The sequence below is a fragment of the Heterodontus francisci genome, chromosome 30 (genome assembly GCF_036365525.1).
Source record: "Heterodontus francisci isolate sHetFra1 chromosome 30, sHetFra1.hap1, whole genome shotgun sequence".
Classification (NCBI taxonomy): domain Eukaryota; kingdom Metazoa; phylum Chordata; class Chondrichthyes; order Heterodontiformes; family Heterodontidae; genus Heterodontus; species Heterodontus francisci.
In genome coordinates, this window is record NC_090400.1 from 45,489,308 (window position 1) to 45,516,450 (window position 27,143).

Sequence of the window (27,143 nt, forward strand, 5' to 3'; positions counted from 1 at the left end):
AAGATTATCAGAGGTGCTCAAGTTCAAATATGTGAATCCTACGGAGTGATCTCGCTTGATAGTTCAGTGGCTAAAAGTACAGTCTAGTGTGATACAATGAAGATCTCAAGTTCTATCTTTAGCTAATCTTAGCTGGGGCATTAGTTGGATCCAACAATTAGCTTCAGTACCCCAGGGCTGGGGAGATAGTTTCATCTGGAACTGCTGCTTCTTTTTGTTACCTAGTGACTTCTGCTGAAAAGCACGTGTGTGGCCATTAGATGTGGACAGAGTCAAAATCAACCATGATGCCTCTGAAGGTCCTGTAGCTTATTGACTTTCATCGTCAATGATCACAAATGAAGTATAATCACTTGGGCAAGATACCATAAGGCAGCAAGTGCCCATGAAACTGTACCCCAGTCAAAGGCAATGCTTTCAAGAGAGGGAGATGAGAAAATTGGAGGGGGTGAGGCAAGAGAGAGAGAGAGAGACAGCAACAGAGAAAGAGAAAAAATAAATCTTATTGAGCAGCTTTTCTAAGCTAAAAGGCATGGCACTGGTTAAAAAAAAGCAACTGATTAAGCACAACACTGGAGACCAGATTGTCTGCATCACTGATGGATTGTACAACAACTAGTCTATACCACCACAATTTTAATTTTTAAATGGAAATGCAAACAATACTAAGCAGTATGGAATTAGCAAGCAGTTAGCAAATCGAGTAAAACGTGGGGAGAAAAGAGGAAGGAGGAGCTAAGGGTAGTTTCTCAGAGTGGTTGGAAGTGGGAGCACCTCCATTCACGATGCATATTAATGAATCAATGATTTAGATATAGGGCTGGAGGGAATACTGTCCAAATTTGCATGCAATATGAGGCTTCATAAATAGTTCTGAGGAGCAAAGGAAGCTGCAAGGGGATATTATTAGATGGTGGAAAGGGCAAAAAAAGCAGCAAATGGAATGTAGTGTTGGTGAATGTGAGATGGTGCATGTTGGTTTAAGAATAATAATTATACTTTGAATGGGGGAAAGCTGGGTGATGTAGAAGTGGAGAGAGATCTGGAGGTACAGGTTCATGAGATACTGAAAGCACTTCAAGTTAATAAGGCCATTAAAAAAGCTGATGGAATCCTGAGTTTTATGGCAAGAGGGATAGAATATATAAGTCAAGATGAAATGATGAATTGATCTTAGTAAGACCACAGCTGGAGTACTGTATGCAGTTGTGGGGCTTCGCATTACTGAAAGGTTGTTAAAGTAATAGAGCGTAGATTCACTAGGATGCTGCTTAGCATGAGTAAATAATATTAAGGATTACTTGAAATGTACAGGTTATTTTTGTTAGAAGACAAGATTAAAGAGTGGTTTGATAGAGGTAGTTAAAATTATGAAGGCATCGGGCAGAGTAGGTAGAAACAGTCTAAGCAAGGACAGAGAGATAAGATTAAATGTAAGAAATTTAGGACAGAGAGTAGGAGGAATTTTATTTTTTTATACAGATGGCTGAGAGGCTGTGGAATACACTATGAGCGCCAGTGATTGAAGAGGTAGTATTAGTCATGTCAACATTTAACAATAGGTTAGTTAGGTGGTTGAAGGAAAGGGGGCTAAAGGGACATGGGAAGAAAAAGGCCACGTGTGTTAAGACTATTGCTCAAGTCAAAGATAAATTCAACACGCACTGGTTAGACCAAATGGCATGTTTCCCTGTTGTAATTTTTTATGTAAGTCCCCCAAAAATAGTATTGACAAGGAAAGACAACTTGTTTCTAGCTTCCATCAACTTCTGTTTCATACTCAGCTTCAAATACATTGTTCCTGAAACAGATTCATTTTGGCCATTACTTCCAAAAATAAGTCTAAAATTAAAGGTTTTTCACTCACTGAGAGCAGCATTGATTGCTGTTGGATACCATTAGCAACTTATATTGACAGAGGATATTGCATACCTTACTGAATGGAAACCTACTGATTTCTTTTTTCCACTTCAAATTATTCCCTTTAGCCTTTATCTTCTCAAATCAGTGACTTGTATCCGGCTCCATTTCCACAAGCATTTACACTACCCATTACCTCATAGAGTTATACAGCACAGAAACAGGCCCTTTGGGCCATCGTGTCCGTACCGGCCATCAAGCACCTATCTATTCTAATCCCATTTTCCAGCTCTTGGTCCATAGCCTTGTATGCTATGGATGTTTCAAGTGCTCATCTAAATACTTGTTAAACATTGAGTCTTCAAATCTGATCCTGGAAGGCAACTGCTAGATTTTTCACTTGTGTTATAATCACCCTACCTCCCTCCTCCCCGGACTTGAGCGGATGGAGACAGAAACTTCTTAAGCAGCCATTCCTACTCCTCCCTGCTATTTCTGGGATTAACCCACTAGTAGTGATAGGGGAAGAACAATTAGGTTCACCCATATATGGATGTCTGTATTGCAATGCCACGAAAATGATAAAAATACATCACCAACATATTAATCTTCATTTGTGACATTTTCAATGCATTTCCTACTTGGAATCCAGCAGTATAATGAATGGTGGAAGGACCATTTATTTATCAAAGTAACTCCTGACAACGCAGTGACCTGCCGACGTCATCAGAGCGTTCCAAGCTGCGCACATGCGCAATCGGTCTCCTGCACTCAGAGAGATGCTGCACATGCGCAGCCTACCGTCTCAGCCCTTGCCATGACTAATTGGCGCATGCGGGGGAAAACGATCCCTGCCACTCACTCCCCCCAACTCAGCTACTCACGCCCACCCCACTGGCCGCTCTTCTCCCGCGGCAACACGCTCCAGGCCTCGACGCTTTCTCCCCCCACCCCTCCTCCCCATCGGCCGCTTCCCCCCCTTCAACCGCTCGCTCCCTGCTTCCCTTCTCTCGGCCACTCACTCCTACGTCGCCCCGTCACCCCTCATGGCCCACCTTGCTTCTTCGGGCGGCGTGCAGAGAACGATCAAACATGGGAGCTAGTGGCCGAGAGGAGGGAAGTGGCGTGGCCTAGAGCTAGCGGCTGAAGGGGTTGGGGGTGGGGAAGGAGCGGAGAGCGAGTGGCTGGAGAGCGGGGTGATGGTGGGAGTAGTGGCAAGGCTGCAGCGAGTGCTTAAGGGTAAGTAGCAGGGAGCCAGCGGTAATAAGACGGGCGCAGGAGCGACCGATAGAGAGTAGTTAAATGGCAGGAGGGAGCGGGGAACTGTTGGGGGTGGGATGGAGGCGGCAATGGCAGCCATTGAGTGGATTTTTGGGTTCCATTTGGTTTTCTGTGATAAATTGAGCAGCGCCATCTTAATTCTGGCAGCTGCCTGAACTTCACAGACAGTGATGTTCCAGTGGAAGAGGCTGCATTTGCGCTACCTAGTGGTTGCACTGTCAGCAAACGTAGCCGAATTAATATAGTCAAAAAGCCCATACAAGTGATTCCAGAATGAGTGACCTAGGTGCAGTTTTATTAAAATGAAAGGTTTTCCCTATTTTACTAGGCAGCATGCCAAGCTGCACTAAATTGGCTTTTGAGATATGCTCCAGCTAACCTCTCTCCCTTCACACCCTTTCAGGCAGACTCACAGCTAGAGAATGTGTGTCAAAAATAGTCCTGTAATAAGCCTTCGAGGTCTGCATGAGTTATTCTTTGCCCCATTTCCCTCCTTCAAGCAGATTCACAGCAGGGAGTTGGCCAAAAATACAAGGTTAGAAATTTGTTGGTGGTCAGCAGCGCCTCTTTGCAAAAGTTTAGTTTAGTTTAGAGATACAGCACTGAAACAGGCCCTTCGGCCCACCGAGTCAGTGCCGACCATCAACCACCCATTTATACTAATCCTACACTAATCCCATATTCCTACCACATCCCCACCTGTCCCTATATTTCCCTACCACCTACCTATACTAGGAGCAATTTATAATGGCCAATTTACCTATTAACCTGCAAGTTTTTGGCATGTGGGAGGAAACCGGAGCACCCGGAGGAAACCCACGCAGACACAGGGAGAACTTGCAAACTCCACAAAAGCAGTACCCAGAATTGAACCCGGGCCGCTGGAACTGTGAGGCTGCAGTGCTAACCACTGCGCCACTGTGCCGCCCCAGCCCTAGCGCCAACAGGCTTTCATGTAGCAACCACTGGATCATGATCAGCAACAGGAGCCCTCCCAAACAGGGCTGTGGAAGCCAGCTGTAGTGCTCCTGTTGCAATTCCAGCTGAGATAACTAGGTCAGAACAAGATGAGAACTGAGATCCTGGGGCCTTTCTGGTCTGTGATACTCAATACCAAATCCCATTGTACATTTACTCACTGAACCATTGGGAGACTACCTGCAATTTTTTTTATTCTTTTGTAAAAAAAAAATCTCCCAATTTGTGTTTCAGTCAGCAGCAGTTAGAAATAATGCAGAAATAATTAGTGGCAAGAAGCTGTTAACAACCTCTCTCCATAGCAATGAAAACGCACAGTAAAAACCCATCTTTCCTGAACACAAAATAATAAAAAAATTAGTCCTAGACATCAGGTTTGGGGGCAATGTTCAGCACCTTAAACAGAAACTGTTTGATTATTGGTGTCTACTTTAAACTTCAGAGTGAAGCAATTAAGCAGAACAGATTTTAATTTATTTTATTTTATTTAGAGATACAGCACTGAAACATGCCCTTCGGCCCACCAAGTCTGTGACGACCATCAACCACCCATTTATACTAACCCTACAGTAATCCCATATTCCGTACCACCTACCTACACTAGGGGCAATTTACAATGGCCAATTTACCTATCAACCTGCAAGTTTTGGCTGTGGGAGGAAACCGGAGCACCCGGCGAAAACCCACGCGGTCACAGGGAGAACTTGCAAACTCCGCACAGGCAGTACCCAGAATCGAACCCGGGTTGCTGGAGCAGTGAGGCTGTGGCGCTAACCACTGTGCCGCCCATTTATAATTTATAGAAATGTCTTATGATTAATGCCTTTGTTTGCAGAAATGTATTAAGAACAGAAGCTTGATCGAAAGTGGTTTGTAACCTCCACTGGGCCACGTAATGATTCTAATCATCTCAAGGATACCTTCAAATATTTAAGAGAATGGATTGATCAAGATCAGTGTGATTTTTAAACGCTACCATTTGGCGTCCATTAGCAATATAATGATAGATCAGTCCAAGGGAATGATTTAATTGCTCATCTCACTGAATATTAATTTGATTAACATTATTGGATTTGCGATTTAACATCCTTCAGAGTGTTACTAAAATGCTAATTATCCCTCCATTGATTCAGTTTTTACATACCTGCTCCAATTGCTACTGTGAAAGCATCTCCGCAAGCTACCATGGTAACCTTTACTCCACACAGGTCGGAGACCAAATATGGCAATCGATTATTGTGACGTGTGTTGGTGCCCAGCTGTCCATGTTGGTTACTGCCAAATGTATAGCATCGTCCAGTTTCTGAAATGAACAGAGATAGTCATCATCTTTCAGAATCCTGAGACAAAAGGCTAAGTCGCACAGCCTGATGGCACAGCACAGTGGTGTAATAACAGAGAAGTGACTTAAGACATAGGTTTGCGCTAGAATCAACCACCCAAGGTATATTTCCAGTTTGGGTCAAAGGGTAGGAGGAGAATATGGAGGGAAACGTTAGCACCAAATAGAATTAAGGGACTTCATGCCAGGGTGGGGATTGAGAACAGTCAATGTGTATTGCAGTTGCACACCTCTTCATGTGAGCTCAGTAGCACCATTGGCACAGGTCTGCGTTCTTAGTTGGGAAATGGCTTATGCCTGGGGGATTTTTCTGGGAGGCATTAAAATAACAATTTACATTTATATAGTAACTTTAATGTAGAAATATAATCAAATAAAAACATATCTCAAGTCAAACAGAATTTAATTGTTGTTTGGTCAAGGAACTTTACAGCTAGAATGTTCTCATCAGTTTCAGGCGACAGTTGAGAAGCACCTAGCATTTTAGGATTGCTTGGCATCTGTCATAATGTTTGATATGTGAAGTATGACATCTAGATATATTACAAATGAATCTCTTGTGCCGTTTCTCATTGTTAGCCAGATCTAGCACTGTTTTATAAGGACAGGCAGTATACCATTTGACATTTAAGGTAAAATGCTGCAATGTAGAAATGCCCCCCTTTATGAATATAATTAGCCAAGGCTCAATGATAGCACTCTCACATATTGAGTCAGAAGGTTGTGGGTTCTAGTCCCACTCCACAAATTTAAGCACAAAAATCAAGGCTGACACTTCGTGCAGTACTGAGGGAGTGCTACATCTTCAGAGGTGCCCTCTTTTGGATGAGCCTTTAAACCAAGGCCCCATTTGCCCCCTCAGGTGAAAATAAAAGATCCCATAGCACTACGTCAAAGAATAGTAGGGCAGATCGTCCAGTGTCCCAACCAACATTTATCCCTCATTCAACATCTCTAAAACAATTATCATATTTTGATCAAAGGTCACAGATGTGAACTGTTAACTCTGCTTCTCTCTCCACAGATGCTGCCAGACCTGCTGAGTATTTCCAGCACACTTTCTGTTTTGTATCATATTGCTGTTTATTGCTGTGCACAAATTGCATTTACTACTTTAAAACAATGACCATTTAAAAAGTACTTCCTGGGCTGGAAAGCCCTTTGGAACACCCTGAAGTCGTGAAAGGCGCTAAATAAATCGAAATCTTGCTTTTTTAATTATTCTGCATTCTTGAATCAATATCTAGATCAGGTACAGGTCACATTGCTGCCAAAAAATTTTTTTAAAGTGCTTATAGCAACAAAGCCCAATTGCTAAGCAGACAGAAGTGGAGCTGAATGAGAATTTAATTATTGTTTGATCAAGGAATTTTGTTAATGGATAGTACTCATCTGTTTGTGGGTAGGTGAGAAGCTGACAGGCAGCATTTTCCTTTGTTCTTGGGTTGTGGGTGGCACTAATGAAGCAGTATTTATTGCCCACCCTTGGTTATGCGGGCAAGTCTCTTCCTGAAGGACATTAGGAAACTAGTTGCGTTTTTACAATACAGATGTTTTCATGCTCATTTTACTGATGCCCGCCCACAACATTAATTCAGTTCCGCACAATTTGCCATGGTGGAACTTTAACTCATGATCTCTGGGTTACTAGTGCAGTATCATAGCCACTAGGCCACTGTATACTAAAGTCACAGATGCTGCCTGACCTGCTGAGTATTGCAGCATTTTTGGTTTATATTTCAGATTTCCAGCATTTACAGTATTTTGTCTTTAAGCTCCAAAGTCACTGGCTTTCTCTTTATTATGACTGTTGCGTGTCTGTTATAAAGTGTGACATCTATGCAAACTAGTGAATCTCCTGTATCACTGGTAATGGTAAATCAGAGGAATGTTATACTGTGTAAAATGCAACACATCATTCCGCTGCTAAAGTACAGCTGTGCCTGCATTTTAAGGCTACAAAATTTAGTTGATGTTAAGTAAACACGGAGCCGTACTCATTCAAAGGTTAACTGCTGGAGATCAGAACACTGGCTTTGATAGTCCCACAATCAATTAAGGTCCTACAGACATTGCAGCTCTGCTATTTGTGTTTACAAAGAGATTTTTTTTGTGCATTGCAAATACCAGCATTTATATATATTTTTAAGTGTGAAAACAGAATTTGGCATGAGACAATGTGTGAAATCGGAGGTGTGATGGACAGGAGTGAGCAATTAAGCAAAGTGTTTATATAATGTATTTCAGGCAAAATCCTGATGAGTAATTGAATATTTTCATTAAATGTAGGAGGCACTACAATAGGATATGGCCATTGAAAGCTTCAACAAGAGATTTCTCATGAAATTGACTCATAGTGCTTAGAAAGACTTGGAGAGTGAGGTGGGCTAAAAGGCAAACTAGATTTTTCCCCAATAAAAACAGAAAATGCTGGAAATAACTCATCAGGTCAGGCAACATCTGTGGAGAAACAGAGTTAACGTTTCAGGCCATCGGAACTGATGAAGGATCATCGACCTAAAACGTTAACTCTGTTTCTCTCTCCATAAATGCCGCCTGACCTGCTGAGTTATTTCCAGCATTTTCTGTTTTTATTTCAGATTCCAGCAATTGCAGCATTTTGCTTTTGCATTAGATTTTTCCCTAAATGCATGTTGTGGCTCAGTAAGTGATGTTTAACTCTACAGTTGACTGGCAATACATAAAACTTTGAGTTCTTCGCAACCATAAGCAAGTTACAGGCAGCGACAATCAACAAGAGTTACTGTCATGAGAAGAATGTAAAGCTACTCTGTGAAATTACATTGTTGTAAAAGCCAATTTCAAATCAGAATCTTTATATTAGTCGTCTTAGTATATTTTGTTCATTTTTCTCCAATTCCCCAAATTTACTCTTCCATAGCACAGCCATGTTCTTGCCCCCAACATCACCTCCCCTTTGGCAACTTTCTATCTACCATCTACAAGGAGCCCTGCAATACCTCACTAAATAACCATTCTTTAATCAAGGTAGTGAATGTCAGTGGGCTATTTCTCCTTATAAAGCTTTATTTAATCACCATCCAAAGTCCACAAGCATATACTTTCCAATAAGCAGCACTGAATAGCACAAAGGAATAGAAGCCCAAGCTGATTTCACACACCCGAGCACAAGGGCATCAAAACCAATTGCAGTCCCTAACTAATGTCCTGCGAGGTTAATACTCCTCTGTTTTTAATAGGAGAACTAACAGACAGTATTATTACATGGTTCAGCTAATAGGAGAAGCACTTAATGAAGTGCCAAAATTGCATGTTATTGATTTTTGCTACAGAAGAGGAGGCCCTGAGAACAGCAGTATAGCACACACTGTGGTTGGTAGTTTCAAGCGTGTAATACTACTGGGATTTAAAACTTGACTTCTGTAGTGCAAAGCAATTATCTGAACTGTTATTTCAGATTATTTGCACTGCCTTATTTTTAAAACTGTTTTAAATCAGAGCACTCGATCGTGTATAACTGTTAATGCATATCATCACGGTGCAGCTTTATCATCCTGTTTTCAGTTCCGAACCATCAATAAACATTTTTGTTCTATTTTATTTAACTTCTCCATATCACACATTGCACAATATGAATCAGTGATTTAATTACAATTTTGTATTCTTGTTTCAGGGAAGGTGCCTAGCTTTATCACATAGAGTAGCTAATGTATAAAATAAGCTACCTCAGTGGAATGGTTAAAGCAGAGGATGTTATCAATTTCTAGCAAGTGATGGAATATATTTTTTTGTAGACAGGGCTTGTGAAGGGCATTGCAGATAAAGCACGGCATGAAATTTCTGAATTTTGAAACTGGAAATGGTCTTTATCAGTTCTGTACAGTCCTCTGTTCCTTAAGATATTGCGCCATGGCAGTGGTGGGGTGGCAGGGCGGGGGGTGGGGGGGGGGGCGGTGGAAAATAGAAAGCAGGATATACTTATTAACTATATCTAGTGATGGATTATGGATAAGTATTGTTCCCTGTAGCTTGTTTTATTATATTAAGGAATCAGAGAGGAAGTTCCCCAAGTTTTTACCCACCCCCCGAATTTGGCATTACTTTTGCTTAGGTGATTGGGTGAGGCTGCATCATCTAACACACAGGGGGAATATTAATGGGCCTTGTTATACATTCGTAAAATCCCAACAGTTATAATGCCTGTAACACCAGAAACCACAACATTACAGAATTACAACAACAACTTGCATAAATATTGAGCCTTTAACATGGCAAAACACCCCAAATCACTGCACTATAATCAAAAATACAGATGCCAAGCCAAACAATGCAGTATTAGGTAGCATTACCAAAGTTTAGGCATCTAGACGGGTTTTAAGAAGGTTCTGAAAGGAGGAAAGGCAGAGAAATTTAAGGAGTGAATTGCAGAGTGTATGGCCCAGACAGCTGAAGTTACAGCTACCAGAGCGGAGCAAAGGGAGGGGGAATACACAAGAGGCCACAGTCAGCAGAACAGAGAGTTCGGGGGTGAGGTGAGTAGTTGTAGGGTTGGAGGAGGTTACTGAGATATGGAGGCATGAGACCTTGAGGGAAATTAAACACAAGGCTGAGCATTTTAAATTGGAGGCATTGGTGGACCAGGAGAAACTATAAGTTAGTGAAGACAAAGATGAAGTATAGGATAGGATAGGATAGAGACAGGCGAGTTTTGGATGAGTTGAAGTTTATGAAGGGTGGAAGATTTTCTCTGTGCTTTCCTAACATCTCTCAAAGGCATTGATTCCTGCTGGGGTACAGCTACATGGGCACTAGACACCCTTCAGTAACATCGGAAAATGACAAAGAACTTTCCCTGACATGCTATTAGTCTTGGTGTAAAAGCTCTTGAAAAAGTTACAACGTGCTGAATGAGATGTAACTTGCTTTTTAATAGTATACGATGTTCATAATTACTGCTGAACAGCCTTAATGCCCTGAAAAACTACATTTATATGTGTGGAATGTCAAATCTCTCCATTATGATAAAAACATTCAAATGTCTGAATAACGTCTTTAAAAAAAGTTGATGATATTTCAGCAGCTACCTTAATCCCATGTGTATGACCCATCTATTTCACTAAGATTTTAATTTAAAAGTGAAAAATTCAGTGCATTTTACTTCCTGGTCTGCTGTCTGTGAGAACATTTCAATGTGATTGGCTGCTTACCCTGCTTGATGACATCACTGTTGCTGGGTATCTGGAGATAGGAACATCGGAGCAGGAGTAGGCCATTCAGCCCATCGAACCTGCTCCACCATTCAATACGATCACAGCTGATCATCCACTTCAATGCCTTTTTCCCACACTATCCTCATATCCCCTTATGTCATTGGTATTTAGAAATCTGTCAATCTTTGCTTTAAACATACTCAAGGACCTTCTACAGCCCTCTGGGATACAGAATTCCAAAGATTCACAACCCTCTGAGTAAAGGAATTTCTCCTCATCTCTGTCTTAAGTGGCTTCCCCCTTATTTTGAAATTGTGTCCCCTGGTTCTAGACTCCCCAACCAGGGGAAACATCTTAGCTGCATCTACCCTGTCTATCCCTTTGAGTATTTTGTAGGTTTCAATGAGATCATCTCTCATTCTTCAAAACTCTAGAGAATACAGGCCCAGTTTCCCCAATCGCTCTTCATAGGACAAGCCTGCCATCCTGGGAACACGTCTGGTGAACCTTCATTGCACTCCCTCTATGGCAACAATATCCTTCCTGAGGTAAGGGGACCAAAACGGCACACAGTACTCCAGGTGCAGTCTAACCAAGGTTCTATACAAATTAAGTAAGACTTCACTAATCCTGTATTCAAATACTCTTGCGATAAAGGCCAACATACCATTAGCCTTCTTATTGCTTGCTGCATGTTAGCTTTCAGTGACTTATTGACAAGGACACCCAGGTTACTTTGTACATCTACACTTTCTAATCTCTTACCCATTTAAGAAATACTCTGCACATCGATTCCTCCTACCAAAATGGATAACCTCACATTTTTCCACATTATATTCCATATGCTACGTTCTTGCCCATCACTAAGTCTTTCCAAATCCCCTTGAAACCGCTTGGCATCTTCCTCACAACACACATTCCCACTTAGTTTTGTGTCATCCGCAAACTTGGAAATAATACATTTGGTCCCCACATCCAAATCATTGATATATATTGTGAACAGCTGGGGCCCAAGCACTGCTCCCTGTGGTACCCCACCAATCACAGCCTGCCAACGGGAGAATGACCCGTTTATTCCCACTCTCTGCTTTCTGCCTGTTAAACAATCCGTAATCCATGCCAGTATATTACCTCCTATCCCGTGTGCTTTAATTTTGCTAACCAACTTCCTGTGGGGGGACTTTATCAAAGGCCTTTTGAAAATCCATGTATACCACGTCCACCGACTCTCCTTTATCAATTCCATTAGTAACATCCTCAAAAAACTCCAAAAGGTTCGTCAAACATGATTTCCCATTCATAAATCCATGTTGACTATGCCCAATCAGATCATTATTATCCAAGTGTCTATTTATCACATCCTTTAGAATAGATTCTAGCATTTTCCCAATGACTGATGTAAGGCTAACGGGTCTGTAATTCCCTGTTTCTCTCTCCCTCCATTCTTAAATAGTGGGGTGACATTTGCGACCTTCCAATCTGCAGGAACCACTCCAGAATCTATAGAACTTTGAATGATGATCATCAATGCATCCACTATCTCCATAGCTACCTCTTTCAACACTCTGGGATGTAGAATATCAGGTCCTGGGGACTTATCAACCTTCAGCCCCATAAATTTCTCCAATACAACCTTCTTACCAATACTAATTTTCTTCAATTCCTCATTCCCCCTAATCCCTTGGATCTCTAATTCTGGGAGATTTCTTGTATCTTCCTCAGTGAAGACAGACACAAAGTAATCATTTACCTTCTCTGCCATTTCTCTATTACCCATTATAAATTCTCCTGACTCTGCCTGTAATGGACCCATGTTTGTCTTAGCCAAACGTTTCCTTTTTACATACCTATAGTAGCTTTTACAGTCCGTTTTTATAATTTTTGCTAGCTTACATTCATATTCTATCCTCCCTTTCTTTATCAGTTTCTTCATCCTCCCTTGACGTATTCTACAATCCTTCCAATCCTCAGGTTTACTATTATTTCTGGCAACTTTGTAGGCCTTTTCTTTTAATCTTATACCATCCTTAACTTCCTTTCTTATCCATGGTTGACTACCTTTACTTCTGGGGTTTTTGTGCCTTGAAGGAATGTATAGTTGCTGTATACTGTGTAATATTTCTTTAAAGACTATCCATTGCCTATGTACTGTCAAACCTTTTAATGTATTTTCCCAATCCACCTCAGCCAATTTGCCCCTCATACCTTCATAATTTCCTTTGTTCAAATTTAACACCCTGGCTTCAGATTGAACTACCTCACTTTCAAACATAATGTAAAATACTATGGTCACTCATCCCTAAAGGTTCTTTTACAACAAGATTATTAACTAGCCCTTAACTTAGCGCCAGATTCAAACTGACATCGGGACAGGGAAACTAGGCCACAGAGATCGTTATATCTTTGTGGGCAGCTTTCTTCAAGGTCAGTGGTAAGTACTGTTGCTTCGCCACTGACTGTGAAATCTGGGTCATGGTAACTCAATACCGACCAGGGCCCAAACTTGACTGCTTCTGCTCTGCATGCTCTTCACCCACCAAGCCACAAAAGAAAATGCATTTATTTAATAGCTTTCACAACCTCAGGACTTCCCAAAGTGCTTTACAGACAACGAAGTATTTTTGAAGTGTAGTCACTGTTATAAGGGACGGCACAGTGGCGCAGTAGTTAGCACCGCAGCCTCACAGCTCCAGGGACCCGGGTTCAATACTGGGTACTGCCTGTGCGGAGTTTGCAAGTTCTCCCTGTGTCTGCGTGGGTTTTCTCCGGGTGCTCCGGTTTCCTCCCACATGCCAAAGACTTGCAGGTTGATAGGTAAATTGGCCATTATAAATTTCCCCTAGTATAGGTAAGTGGTAGGGAAATATAGGGACAGATGGGGATGTGATAGGAATATGGGATTAATGTAGGATTAGTATAATTGGGTGGTTGATGGTCGGCACAGACTCGGTGGGCCGAAGGGCCTGTTTCAGTGCTGTATCTCTAAATAAATAAAAATAAAAATAAATAATGTTGGAAATATAGCAGCCAATTTGTGCACAGCAAGATCTCACAAACAGCAATGTGATAATCACCAGATACTGTTTCTGTGATGTTCATTGAGGGATAAATATTGGCCAGGACACTGGGGATAACTCCCTTGCTCTTCTTCAAAATAGTGCCATGGGATCTTAAATGTCTCAACCAAAAGATGGCACCTCAGACAGCGCAGCACTCTCTCAGTACTACTTTGGAGTGTCAGTCTCGATTTCTGATCTCAAGTCTCTGGAGCCAAAGGAGGCAATTGTTTTTGAAATAGTGCCTCATACCTGTGATTGCTGCAGAGTGAGCTGTGCCAACATCCACATGCACAATATTTCCTTCATTCAGGGGGTATGATTGCACAGGAGTGAAAATATGAACTTCTTCAACTTGACTGGAAGGATGAGGATCCTCAGCTGCAGTTATGTTATCCAAACCGAGCTTGTTAAATCTGGGAAGCAAAAGTTTATTTTTAGTTAAACTACAGTAATAAAATTAAATCCAATACAAAAAGTGTATTTTAGCATCTATCATTGATACACATCCTTGAGGCTGGCTTGAGGAATGGCATGCCTACACTAGGGAGTTTCACCAATTGACATGTTAGCAAATTGTGAAGAACCAAAGTTGATAGTGAGGGATACCGTTTTATTTGACCTGCCAGGTGTCTGACATGGAACCTGATTATGGTGTTTAAGAGTTTCCAAATCAAGCTACTGAATAATCTATAATGATCTGTCGGCCTTCTGATTGCTCAATATGAAGTATACATTCATACATTGTCTCCTGGTACAAATACCCAACTCTTAGGTTAGGCAAGGGTTGGAAAAAGGGGTACCCATGTATGCACAAGAGTGTTGCACTGCTCGTCCAAGTAGGTTCATGTTAACCATTGTGACACTGGCTTGATGGTTATCTAAAGCCCCGGGGGATTAATCCTAGTCCTGATGATTTCCATTCCTCGAAAGTCCACTAGCGAGACATGATGGCTAGCCAATCATTAATAGTGATCTGCAGTACTGAGAACCTGGCTGATTCAGGTATAGGATTACTGGGTCTCTCATAGAAGCCAGACTTGGTTCCAATTTCCATTGCCAGGCATATCACCTTGTTATCTCAACGCCAAAGAGATTCTGTTTATATGCCCCTATCAAAGAGAATTGTCACTCATTTGTCATCAAACAACTGATAACTTGTGGCTATGAACTCTCGCTAGAGGTGGACAGCAGGTGCCAGATGCTCCTCAGAAGTAGTATCATGTACTAACACACCATAAAGTTTTTCAAAGCGTGTTTACTCAAAATATAGTCAATTGCAATGTAATTTTCTTGGGTGACATTGTTGAATATTTGTGTTGTTCTAAAGACTCCGTTACCTGTTACTCCCACAGGCCAAAATGTGATTCCGTGTTGTGAGAATCATTGAACAGTCAATTCCACACAAAACTTTCTGGGCCTCATGTTCTGAAGGAACATTCACTTGCTGAGGAGAATTGTGAGACTCCTGAGTTTCCAAGCCTAGCCGACCTTTATTGGAAACAGAAAACAAAATCAAGAGCCTATGGGCAAGAAATTGGATTTGTGAGCACCGTTTTATGGGTATTATGATTTCCCTTAGAGCTTCAAGATGTGCACGGACACACTTGTGGGGCAAATCGCGCCAAATGCCATATTGTTACAGGATTAGCATGTGCACAGTGAATGTCTGCCAGAAGTATGCGAAGCAGGCAGATTATTATGTTAATCTTTAACCTTAGCGATGCCATTTAGGAGCTTAACATTCAACCCAACGCCCTCTCTTAACCTTGCACGGTTAAACATGTGTTCAGCAGCAGGAATCCGCACAGTGCCAACCAGCACTATTTAAAGGGATCATTAACTACTTAAAGGTTAGTGCTGTTGATTTCTTCTGGCTACAATTCCAGAAGTTTTCAGCGTTTTGTATAGTTGTTTCAAGTTGCAAAAGTCTACAAGGAATGGTGTGTGGTGAACTTCAAGGCTTGTGCATAAACCAGTTGCTCCCAGACATAGGTGCATTCACAGACGTTCCATCGGAATTCAGCATGACTTGGAGAATGAACAGAGGTGACTCAGAACACAGGACAAGCTGCTGGAAGAGGGTATGGGGGGGGGGGGGGGGGGGTGGGAGAATGCTGCAGGGGAGAAGGGTTCCCAACAGGAGGCCATATCTGTGTGTTCAGGGAGCTCTTCTCCTATCTGAACCTCAGTGAGGAAGATTGTGTGTGATTGATGTTTGTATTTCACTAAGGACACCCTCACTGAAATTTGCCACCTGCTGCAGCCACAACTGCAACCTCAGGGCAGGGACAGCATTGCCAGTAGCTCTGAAGGTGACCATGATGATAAATTTTCAACTGACTGTCTCCTTCCAGGCTGGAGCTTGAGATATTTACAACAGCTCACAGTTTGCCCTCCACTGTTGTCTAAGGGAGGTTACTAATGCTTTCAATTCAAAGTGAGCTAACTATCTTTGATTCACTCTTGACAGAGACAAGCAGGCGGAGTGAACATGTGGCTTCACTAGGATTGCAGGCTTCCCCATGGTGCAGGGTGCCACTGACTGCATGCACATCACTTTGCGGGTGCTGCATGTCAACTCTGCTCTATACCAGAACCAAAGGGGAAGCTACTCTCTCAGAGTCCAGCTGGCGTGTGACCATATGTAGTCACTCATGCAGATCAATACCCAGTATCCTGACAGCAGTGATGATGCTTTCATTCTGCAGAGTCTGCTGTGCCAGGTGCATATGAGCCACCATGACAAACCAAAGGGTGGCTCACTGGGGCAACACAGTCAATCCACTGGGGACATGGCTGATGACTCCGGTGTGAAACTCATGCACAGCTTGCATACAATAAAAGCCACACAAAATGTAATAGAATGGACCACTGGCACACTGAAACGTTTCTGCTGCCTGAACCGCTCTGGAGGAGCCCTGCAGTACTCACCAGAGGGGACGTCAAGACTTGTGGTGCCCTGCTGCATGCTACACAACCTGACCATCATGAAGGGACAGGCTTTGCCTCCAGCTATATGGCAAACAGTTGAGGAGCAGGAGCATGAGGAAAGGGAAGAGTATGAGAATGAGGAGCAACAGGAATGGAGGAGGCAACCAAGACAGCTCCTTTCCATCCAGGTTATCTGTGAAAAACTTATCCCAGTGCAATACTATTAGCAGCAATCCAAGTTCCCCACTGACCAACAGTCCCACAGCATAAATAAAAACAGAAAGTGCTGGAAACACTCAGCAGGTCTGCCAGCATTTGTGGAGAGAGAAACAGTTAACGTTTCAGGTCTGTGACCTTTCATCAGAACTGGCAACGGTTAGAAAAATAATAAATAGGCTTTGAGCAAGTGAAGGGGTGGCGGGGGGGGGGGGGGGGGGAGAAGGAGGAAGAAGCACAAAAGGGAAGTTCTGTGATAGGGCATAGGGCAGGATGTTAAAGATGTCATGGAAAAAAAGGCAAAGGGAGTAGTAATAGCTGCAGTAAAAGACAAAGCATTTTTCCAGAGAGAGTGTTAATGGCAGAATAATGAACAGCTCTGGTGAAAGCAAAAACATAAGAAACAAATTTAAAGACTGGCACATGGTAAAAAGAAATCAAAATGGCAGTCATGGTCTGAAGTTGTTGAACTCAATGTTGAGTCGAGGTCACTCTGCCGAGACCTGCTGTGTATTTCCAGCACTTTCTGTTTTTATTTCAGATTTCCAGCATCCACAGTACTTTGCTTTTATTTTAGTCCCACACCTTTCCTTCCCTCACTGACAATCACTTGGCCAGAATGCAAAAATAAAAACCACCACAAAACAAACATCCCAAATCAAATTCATAGATGAAATCATGCCATATTGCGTACAAAAGTCAACTAAACACACCTGTGGATTCCCGTTGTGCCTAACTTCTGTGTGCCTTTGCCTGTCCTACTGCTCCTATGCAGCAATACCCCAGTGTCTGCAGCATGGCTGGTGGAAGGCTGCTGACTTTTAGTGGAGGAGATTGCAGATGGCCTTCAGCAGGCTCTGAACCTTGGAGGTCAGGCTGCAGTCTGCACCATCTTGGCATGGGTGGCACTGGTCTAGGTTGACTGGCTGGCAACAGCAAGGGCACTGGGAAAGGGCAGGGGTGGGAGGGCAAATGCCACCTTGCTGAGAGGGGACAGCAGGTTTGTGCTCCCTGGAGCCACTGCCACTGCTCCAGGGTAAGGTCTCAGCAATCCTAGCAATCGGTTGGAGGACAGACTGTTGTGACACCCCGCAAGTCACTTTGCATGCTGTAATCCACAGTCATGAAGGCAGCAGTCTGTATTTGCACAGCAGCAAGCTGACCTTGCACAACAGCAGTCTGAGTTTCCACTGCAGCACTCAGACGTTGGTTGGCTGCTGCTTGTGCTGCAATGAAAGTTGCGACAACGGCCATCAGATGCCGCATCACTGTTGGATCCACAAGTGAGCGAATGGAGTTGCCACCACTTCCATGCTGGAAAGGATGGGCTCCAAGCCATGTGCTAAGTTAATGCTGGACTCCTCCATGCTCCTTAACATTGAACACAGGCTTTCACAGAATCATAGAACAGCTACAGCACAAAAAGAGGTAATTTAGCCCGTCAAGCTCATGCCAGCTCTCTGCAAGAGCAATCCAGCTAGTCCCCTCCACCAATTACCATGCAGCCCTGCAATTTTTTCCCTTCATGTACTTATATCATTCCATTTTCTAGCCATCTCCCCAATGCATCAAGAATTTTGTTATGCATACCCATCATCATTCTACTGTAGGCTGCCCCATCGAAGTCCTCATCTGAGTCCTCTGGCACAGAACCTGTATATGATCTCTGGCAGCTGGTACCTGCATTAGCCTTGCCCCCTGCCCTCACTGAAGCCCATTCGTGCCCGTTGTCTCACCACGTGCAGATCCCACCTCTAATCTATCCTCTAAGAGATGTGGAGTATCTGAGCTGGTGGCTGCAAGTGTAAAATCAAGTGGCAGTGCTGTGAATTCAGCATCACTCTCATCTTGATGTTCTTGCATTGCCAGGGTCGGTTGCACCTCTCTAGGTATCTGAAAGGAAAAAGGCACAAGGGTAAGGTTGTGGTGCGGGCGGGGTGGGAAGTAAGAAGTGCATGCATGTGATGAGGGGGAAGGGGGATGTCAGGAGGACTAGGTACAAGGATCCTGTCATCTTTGATGGTTTCAGAGCACTGCTGGCCATGGTCACAGCCTCAGCTGTTCCAATAATGGCTAGCACTGTCTGCTACGGGTGGGGGGGGGTTAGGATAGCAGGTGCACCTGTTCCCCTCCGGTTAGCTCCTGCTGTCGCCAGTTGTGCACCATATTGTCCTGCAAGAGAGAGGGAAGCGTGTCAGTGAGTGTCTGGCTGATGTGACTGTTATGTCAGTGTGTGCACCCTGTGAGATGGGGGTGTGAGGCTTGCAGCAGTGCTAAATTTATGAGAGTACGGTGAAGCATATGTATGTTAGCTATGAAGCCTGATTGATAAATTGTTGGTATGTGAGTGATGGGGTGTAGGGATTTGAGCAGTGGCTGAGGCTACCGGTGCAGTTGGTAGGATATGCCATTTGAAGGTGCATTCACTCACCTTCATCACCCGTGTGAAGTAATTGAAATTCTTGCAGCACTACATGCCGCTGGGGCTCAACTCTTGGCATTGACCTCCTCGGCTATCTGTTGCTTTTGACCATTTGTCAGGAGAGTCTCCTGGGCCCTTGCGGATACAGGACACCTCTCTTCCTTCCACCTCCTCTACCAAGACCTCCACAGAGCAGTATCAGAAAACCTTGGAGCCTGGTCCCTCCCATGTTGTGCCATTCCTCACCATTTTCCAGGACAAGTCCTCTTCAATCATGACTCTGAGCATCTGCTCCAGTCACAGTATACTTCCCCTTTAAGAGGTGCTGAACAGCTTGAAGCAGTACAGGTCAACTTTAACTCAGCCCCGCTGATGCATCCAGAACTGATCATTCAGATGAGAAGGCAACACAAAGTTGGCGAGCTACCTACATTGCAATCAATGGGGCTTGGGTTAATTGTGCATTGCAATCTGTGTGTCCGTTTTCAGGGGCTATCCAATTTAGCCCCCATTACTTCGAACATTTTCTGATAATTCACTTTACAACTTCAAACAAAAGCCTTAAGCTGTCTTGTTATATCAACTACTGTTATATGAATAGAATGGGATTGGACAGCAAGTCTTTCTTTTGAATCAAAACAATGCAAATACAAATAAAATAATGGATGGTTGGACAAGGTGAGAGACTTGATTGCGGTTTTGAGTTTGTTGAAGATCGCACATTCATATGTGGTCTAGCCAGTTAACCACAAAGGGATTTTGTATAGGTCTGTTATTCACCCTGGCCATCTGTTTTTTTATGTAACATATGCAGGTTAATTTTCTTCTGGAAAAAAGCTACATAATAGGCATGACAGTTGGCAATGAAAAGAGGATTGGTGACATCAGAAGTGCACAATGGCAGAAAAATGAATTGGACATTCTGCTACAAGAGTGTGAAGAGCATAAAGTTTAAGGGAAATATGAGCACTACAGAGTGAAAACAGAATTACAGATCTCATCAGTATAAAAATCCTGAAAGTAATGTGCATACTGTTTCCTTAAACCGATGAATATTACAAAGTAGTCATTTTCGGCCATATTTATCTCCTTTGCTTTTTCTCTCTTTTGGGCATATGTTTAAATTACTGAATTTCAGGCATATAATTTAATAATATTCTCTGTACTTTTCTGAGTCAACATGAGACACTATTGTAAAAGAAAAGGATAAACAATTAATTTCACATACGTGCAATTTCAGATTCTAGATTTAGTCAGCAATTAGAAGACTGCATTGCATTTATAGTGCCCCTCAGTATGTCCTCAAATGCCTCAAAGTGGTGCCACACAATTAATTATTCTGAAGCGCAGTGAGTGGCATTATACAAGCAATGTAGTGACCATTTTAAGCACAGTAAGATCCCACAGGCCACAATGAGATGAGTAACCAGTTAAATTGTTTTTCTGTGATGTTGGTTGAGGGAGGAATGTTGTCCAAGTAGCCCTTCTGTCATGAGACTACCTGCAGTATAAAAACAGGGCAGTTTCATGGAACAGAAGACAGTTAATTCCCATACTGAATCTGGATTGCAGCTTTAGGTCGCAGAAAAGGGTATAATTTATGCAGGCCTCAAACTGAAAGGAAGCAATAAAATCAAAACCTCACTTCAAACCAGACTAACTTAAAACATTCTTTTCAAGAAAAAAGCAAGAACACTCACTGAATTTTCTTACTTTGAAAAACGTGACCAGAAGATTAATATAACCATCAAATGAGACAGGAAATGTTCTTGTCAATGGTTGTCAACCTGTACCACTGTGTTATAGTCAGGAATCAACCTATCAAACCTGCCAACATATCTCATGGAGAAACTTGGGATGGGGCTTACAAGGGTGGTGGAAATTAGGATTTTAAAGAATATATGAGGAGTGGAGTGTAACAGGATTAGGTGCTCAAAACAGGATAAGGTGCCAGGGGAGTTGACGGAGAGACAGGATGTGATTTTATGATATGGATATCACCGTCACCGAGCTGGTTTGGGCAGGGCAGGTGATAGCAAGTATAGCCAGACGGAGAGACTTTGGTAAGAGGTAAAGTGTCGCTAGCTGGGGTTCTCCCTCTCTAGTGAATCAGTGCCACGTTGAGACTCCTATCAGTGTTCCACTTTTTTTTACCACTGCTGTACGGCAATTAATCACAGCTGCATAGTGTGGGCTGGAATATTTCCATGTGTACCATGCAATCACGTTCAGCCATTTTAGCTTACAGCAACAGCAAAACTCTGTCAATGTTCCCAGAGCAGCATCGAAATTGAAGAACCCTGGAGTTTCACCGAGAGGAGAGGGACCTGCTCTGCACTGACTTTCATCCCCTAATGTGGACGTATGAGCCATTCCCCCAAAACACTAACTGTCTTGTCAAAAGTGGACAGTTACCATTTATAATCCTAATTCTTTCCAACTTTCTCCTTTCCTCTCCTGAAAGTACTTAATCATGATGTGTAGCACAGTTCCACCAGCATTAGCTACCCTTCAATATCTCACACAAGTGCTAATTTTTCAAGTCTAGTCTTAAATGGTGAAATTTGATCTTGGGGAGCATCTTCCCCTGATAATCACATACACACACTTTCCACTAGGAGGCAAACTGCAGTGGGAACCCGAGCAGATATTTTTCCCCCTTAGTCACGGGGTGCTGAAGTCAAAAGTAGCACCCCTAAATGTCCTGAGAGGGGCTAGGATCTCCCTGACATGTAGGCACAGTTCCATAGTGGGAAGTGCATTTTATTAACTGAAACACCAGGGTAGGCCTGAAAGAAAATAAGTGAATGAAAAGTCTGTAATAATTCATTTTTTGTGGCAACACGAATTGTATTCTGAGCTCACTGACACCAAGCTAAATGGCACCTAAACTTCACAATAGGGGGAAAAAAAACACTTCCCTCCAGCCTCTTGTGAGTTTTTAAATAATTGTTCCCAAAAAGTAGAAGGTCAGTAACCAGAGGACACCGTTTCAAGGTAATTGACAAAAAATCCAGGGAGAGATGAGATTTTTGTCAACCACAGCAAGTTATGATCTGCAATACACTGCCTCAAAGTGTGCTGGTAATAGATTCAATGATAACTTGCAAAAGGGAAGTGGCTATATACTAAGAAAGGAAACATTTGGAGGGCTGTGAGGAAAGGGCAGGGGACTGGGACTAATTGGTTAGCTCTTTCATAGAGCTGACACAGACACAAAGGTCAAATGGCCTCCTTCTGTGCTGTATCTTTCTATGATTCTAATTATAATCAAATTAATCAGTCAGGTGTATCCCTCTTTAAATGTGAGCTGCAGAAATGCATAATACATCAATATGTCATCACTGTGACATGCTAATGGGTTTCTGTTTTAGGAATCTGCCTCCAATGAGCCTACAAGCAGAACTGAAGAAAATCCCAATACAAATTAGAGTCAGTGAACCCACTGTCACAGGACTTTGTGAGCTAGTTAAAGATTCTTTTCATCTACAAAAGAAGCTGCATAAAAAAGCCATTCATGAGCCTTATCTTGAGTTGTATTAATGCTATTTACCTTGTGTGACTAAGATATTGACCACCAAATAAATTTGGAGCTTGATCCATTGACTCCTCAGTCACAACAGGGCACTGTTACTTACTGATAACAGTGTGTACAAGTACAGATAAATCTGTCCTCAGTGACAGATGGAGAGACAGCAACGGGGTAACAAACACTGCTCACAGCACCCTGCAGGTACCTTCATTAGCACGACAAATGCAAATCTGACAGAATACTTTTGCCTGTCTGTTTACTTTTAGGCGTGTTTACCTTGCCGCTTGTTCAGTTTGGATCATAGGGCTCTTGCGTTTGTGCTCTGGCTCTCTGGGTGCATACTGGTGAAACCAGCCCGCCATTCTGACAGCAGAATCAAAAACCCAGGAAAATCTGTGTCTACAATTGTCCCGGTGGGAATAGGGAACCAGTGTTTGCTGTGTATTTAGAAGAGGATGATGTAAGGATGCTCATCTCCCACAATCTAATCTTAGGTTCTCCTCCTGTACAGAAAATGTCGCAGAGTGCTGGTGGGAAACAGTGATCACTGAGCGGGAGGAAACAATGAAAAACGGGAAGTGTTAGGGTAGGGGGTGAAAGACCTGTTGAGCAGGAGGATATTTAGAAGGTTTTTGAAAGCACAGAGGGAGGTGACAAGGTGCAGGATTGGTGGCGGAGGTGGGGGTGAGGTGGATTTCAGAAGCCAGCAATGGAATAGCAAGAAGTAGTCAAGCTGGCCACATGTGCAGGATAAACTATGAAAATGCATACTTAGAAATATAGGGACTGAATTTTATTTACATACAATATCCCTGACTGCAAAAAAAATACAAATAATCTCTACAATTATCAAATTAGACAGCATTAAACTACAGATCATGAACAGAGACAGCCCCTGGAAGAATGTCTTTTATTTTAAATGGACCGAAAATCATCCAATATAATTCACTTAATATGATGCAATGTCATTTTACATTAGATTTATATATACACTCGCAATATTGTAATGTTATGCTTAGAACATCCCCCCCCCCCCCCCCACCCAATGCCATGAGCTGACTTTTGGCACTCCAACAAAACTCACTTTAACTAAATAATTAAAAACCCTTTAGATATTTTAAAACATTTTATTTAAAAGCCTGAAAATTAATAGGTATTTGCTCCATTCAAGTTATGGCTAAGATAGTTCAAGTAGCAAACTGCCAAGCTTGCAATTAAAAGGTTACAGGTTCAAGTCTCATTGAGGTCCACCATTTGGCATTCCATCATCTCAACATAAGAGCATTACTAAGAGGGTCATAAACAATGCCTCCATGTGTAGAATTACACAACCATGGAGAATTGTCAAACAGCTTTTCTGGCACAAAGTCAACGAAACAGAGCCAAACACTGTCCACCAGAGCACATCAAAATGCTCAGAGGCTGGCACTCTAAGATAGCCCAACACTGGATTAGTTAGGCAACTATTGAAAAAGGGCATTTAACAGCAAGTTTTCTGAAAACTCTGTTCAATCTAAGAGAAAGTGACTGTATATTATACAATATTTTATATTTCAAACAAAAAACAATTCTCACCATTGTCTCCTCTTCCCCACGAGAACACTTCCCGGTCATTGGTTGCTGCCAAAACATGTGATGCCCCACACGAAACCTGGGCAATCTCATATCCAAGCAGTGCCTCGACAATTTTGGGCTGGGTGGGGAGGGGGGAAAAGGGTTCCAGAGAGGTGACAACATTAGCTGCAAAATACAATGTTTCATTGATTTTACAATAAACTACAGAGGTGGCTCCTTGCCACCAACCACCAACCGCCCCCCCACTCCCCCCCCCCCCCACTCCTGCTCCCCACCCCCGCCACCCAACCCCACCCCCACCCAGCCCACAAAAGAGCCTTTTTTGGCAGATATCATCAAAGGTGCTACTATAGTTAATGCCAGAAAAAGTGTTTCTTTTAAATTGAATTATTTTTCCACTTTTGTTGCTAATTTTTCCCCGCTCCTCTTCTTCGAAGGGCAGTAACTAAATGTTGAGGTACAATTCCACAGGTAGTGGGCACCCCCTAGTATCTTATCTAGGTACCAACATTTGTGTGTAACCCATGACGACAACCTGCATTTATCTAGTACCTAATGTACTAGCCACATAAGGAGATATTAGGACAACTGACCAAAAACTTGGTCAGAGGTAAGTTTTAAGGAGTGTCTTATAGGGAGAGAGAGGTGGAAAGTGAAGGGAATTCCAGAGCTTAGGGCCTAGGCAGCTAAGCTGAAAGAACAGCTGCCAATGGTGGAGCAATGACAGCAAGCATGGGTAAGTTATTCAACAGTGGGGGCATCACTGCCAAGCCTGCAATGCCAAATGGCAATTGCACCAGTGGAACCACAGCACAGCAAGAACTAATGGGCGGCACAGTGGCGCAGTGGTTAGCACCGCAGCCTCACAGCTCCAGGGACCCGGGTTCGATTCTGGGTACTGCTCGTGTGGAGTTTGCAAGTTCTCCCTGTGTCTGCGTGGGTTTTCGCCAGGTGCTCCGGTTTCCTCCCACACCCAAAAGACTTGCAGGTGATAGGTAAATTGGCCGTTGTAAATTGCCCCTAGTGTAGGGAGGTGATAGGGAATATGGGATTACTGTAGGGTTAGTATAAATGGGTGGTTGTTGGTCGGCACAGACTCGGTGGGCCGAAGGGCCTGTTTCAGTGCTGTATCTCTAAATAAAATAAAATAAATAAAAATAAACTCAAAGATTCAGGAGAGGAAAAGGGGAGAAATTAGGAAGAAAAGAAAAAGTAAAAAAGCATGCATGAAATAAGGCATAGAAGAAAACTGTCCTTACCTGTGTGACATCATTAAAACTGCCATGACCCAGACAACCATTGCTACCATTTCCAAACGACATTATTATCCCTCTGTCTGAAATAGAACAGTGGGAAAGTATGAAACAAAGGTTTCATCTCAGTAGTGTCCTAAAAACAAACATATGAATTAGGAGGAGTAGGCCACTCTGTCCCTCGAGCCTGCTCCACCATTCAATAAGTTCATGGCTGAACTGATTACTCCACATTTCCACCTACCCCAATAGCCTTCCACCCCCTTGCATATCTAGAATCTATCTGCCTCTGCCTTCAAAATATTCAAAGACTCTGCTTCCACGGCCTTCTACATATTTAGTTGCAGCCCAATTCAAAGTAATAAATTGCACTCTCTATAATTCAGTATGCTTGCTCCACGCTAAACATCTGTAACCATCTTCAAAGGTATAGTAAAATCCCGACTAAAAATGTCATCAAATTTTCCCTTAAATGGGGATGATGCCAAGTCATTTTCCAAATAACAGGGGACGTGGCCCAGAAATATCTTTGCAATTAGATTGTCCTATTCCTGGGTTTTCACTTGCATTGCCAGCTGAACATGCACTAAGACAGCATTAGCATCATATTTGGCTTTTCACAGACTTTGCTATACTTAATATATGTACACAACAGAAAAAATACTCTTCCAAATAAATCTTAAAACTCTGTGGTGCCACAATCAGAAAGAAATGCTGGTCTGAGGCAGGCTGAACTCAACCCTCTGACCACCCCAGTGCCATGGCCAAGTAGTTGCTTCTTCATAATGGCTATTTGATCATTAGGAGCATCACAGTCAATCCTATCTGCATATCGCAATTGTGTGTGTCACACATGAATCACTGAACAGCAATGAGAAATGAGAACATAGGCTATTACAGATTCCAAAGCCAATTGCCAGATTCCCACTGCCACCCCAAGGAACTCAACAGAGACCTGGGAACAAAAAGCAGCTACAATTGTGAAATTATAACCTGAGCCACCAGTGAGCTTTTAGTATAACTTTAAGCTTGATTAAACAGTTTGGGTTTCCACCAATTTAATGGCCAATATTTTCACACTTTGGAGAGGCACAGTTCCAAAATAGGTTATACTCAAGCAAAGCTTTAACTTGCAAAAGATAGTAAATGATTTCTGAACTGATGACTTACAGAGGTACTTTGCTGAAGTAGTTATTGCTAAAGAGAGATTGACAAGTGGAGCACATCACTGTTCTAACGTTTTAGTAAAAACATTTGTGCTTTAAACAAAAAAAAGTAAAAGGAACAAATAAAAAGTATTCTGGTAAAGTGTGCTGAGTGCAGTTAGTTTCAAATCATAGTATCATCGAAATTTATAGAACAGAAGGCGGCCATTCGGCCCATCATGTCTGCTCCAGCCAACCTGTAGCCTTCCAGCCAAATCCCACTTTCCAGCTCTTGGTCTGTAGTCTTGTAGATTACGGCACTTCAAGTGCATATCCAAGTACTTTTTAAATGTTATG

The 27,143-nt window shown here is 42.6% G+C and overlaps 1 protein-coding gene across 4 annotated transcripts in view; it reads right to left on the reverse strand.

Annotated features, from left to right (window-relative positions):
• Positions 1-27,143, reverse strand: part of nek8 (NIMA-related kinase 8) — a 59,065-nt gene that overhangs the window by 12,469 nt on the left and 19,453 nt on the right. For all 4 annotated transcript variants that reach the window (XR_010968767.1, XR_010968766.1, XM_068010476.1 and 1 more), the window contains 5 exons: positions 25,648-25,724; positions 24,389-24,506; positions 15,050-15,200; positions 13,962-14,125; positions 5,264-5,422 (listed from right to left, as the gene is read on the reverse strand). Coding sequence is in view for 2 of the 4 variants with exons in the window: in XM_068010476.1 (XP_067866577.1) it covers positions 5,264-5,422; positions 13,962-14,125; positions 15,050-15,200; positions 24,389-24,506; positions 25,648-25,724 (669 nt within the window). In the remaining 2 variants the exon portion in view is untranslated. The remainder of the gene's footprint in view (positions 1-5,263; positions 5,423-13,961; positions 14,126-15,049; positions 15,201-24,388; positions 24,507-25,647; positions 25,725-27,143) is intronic.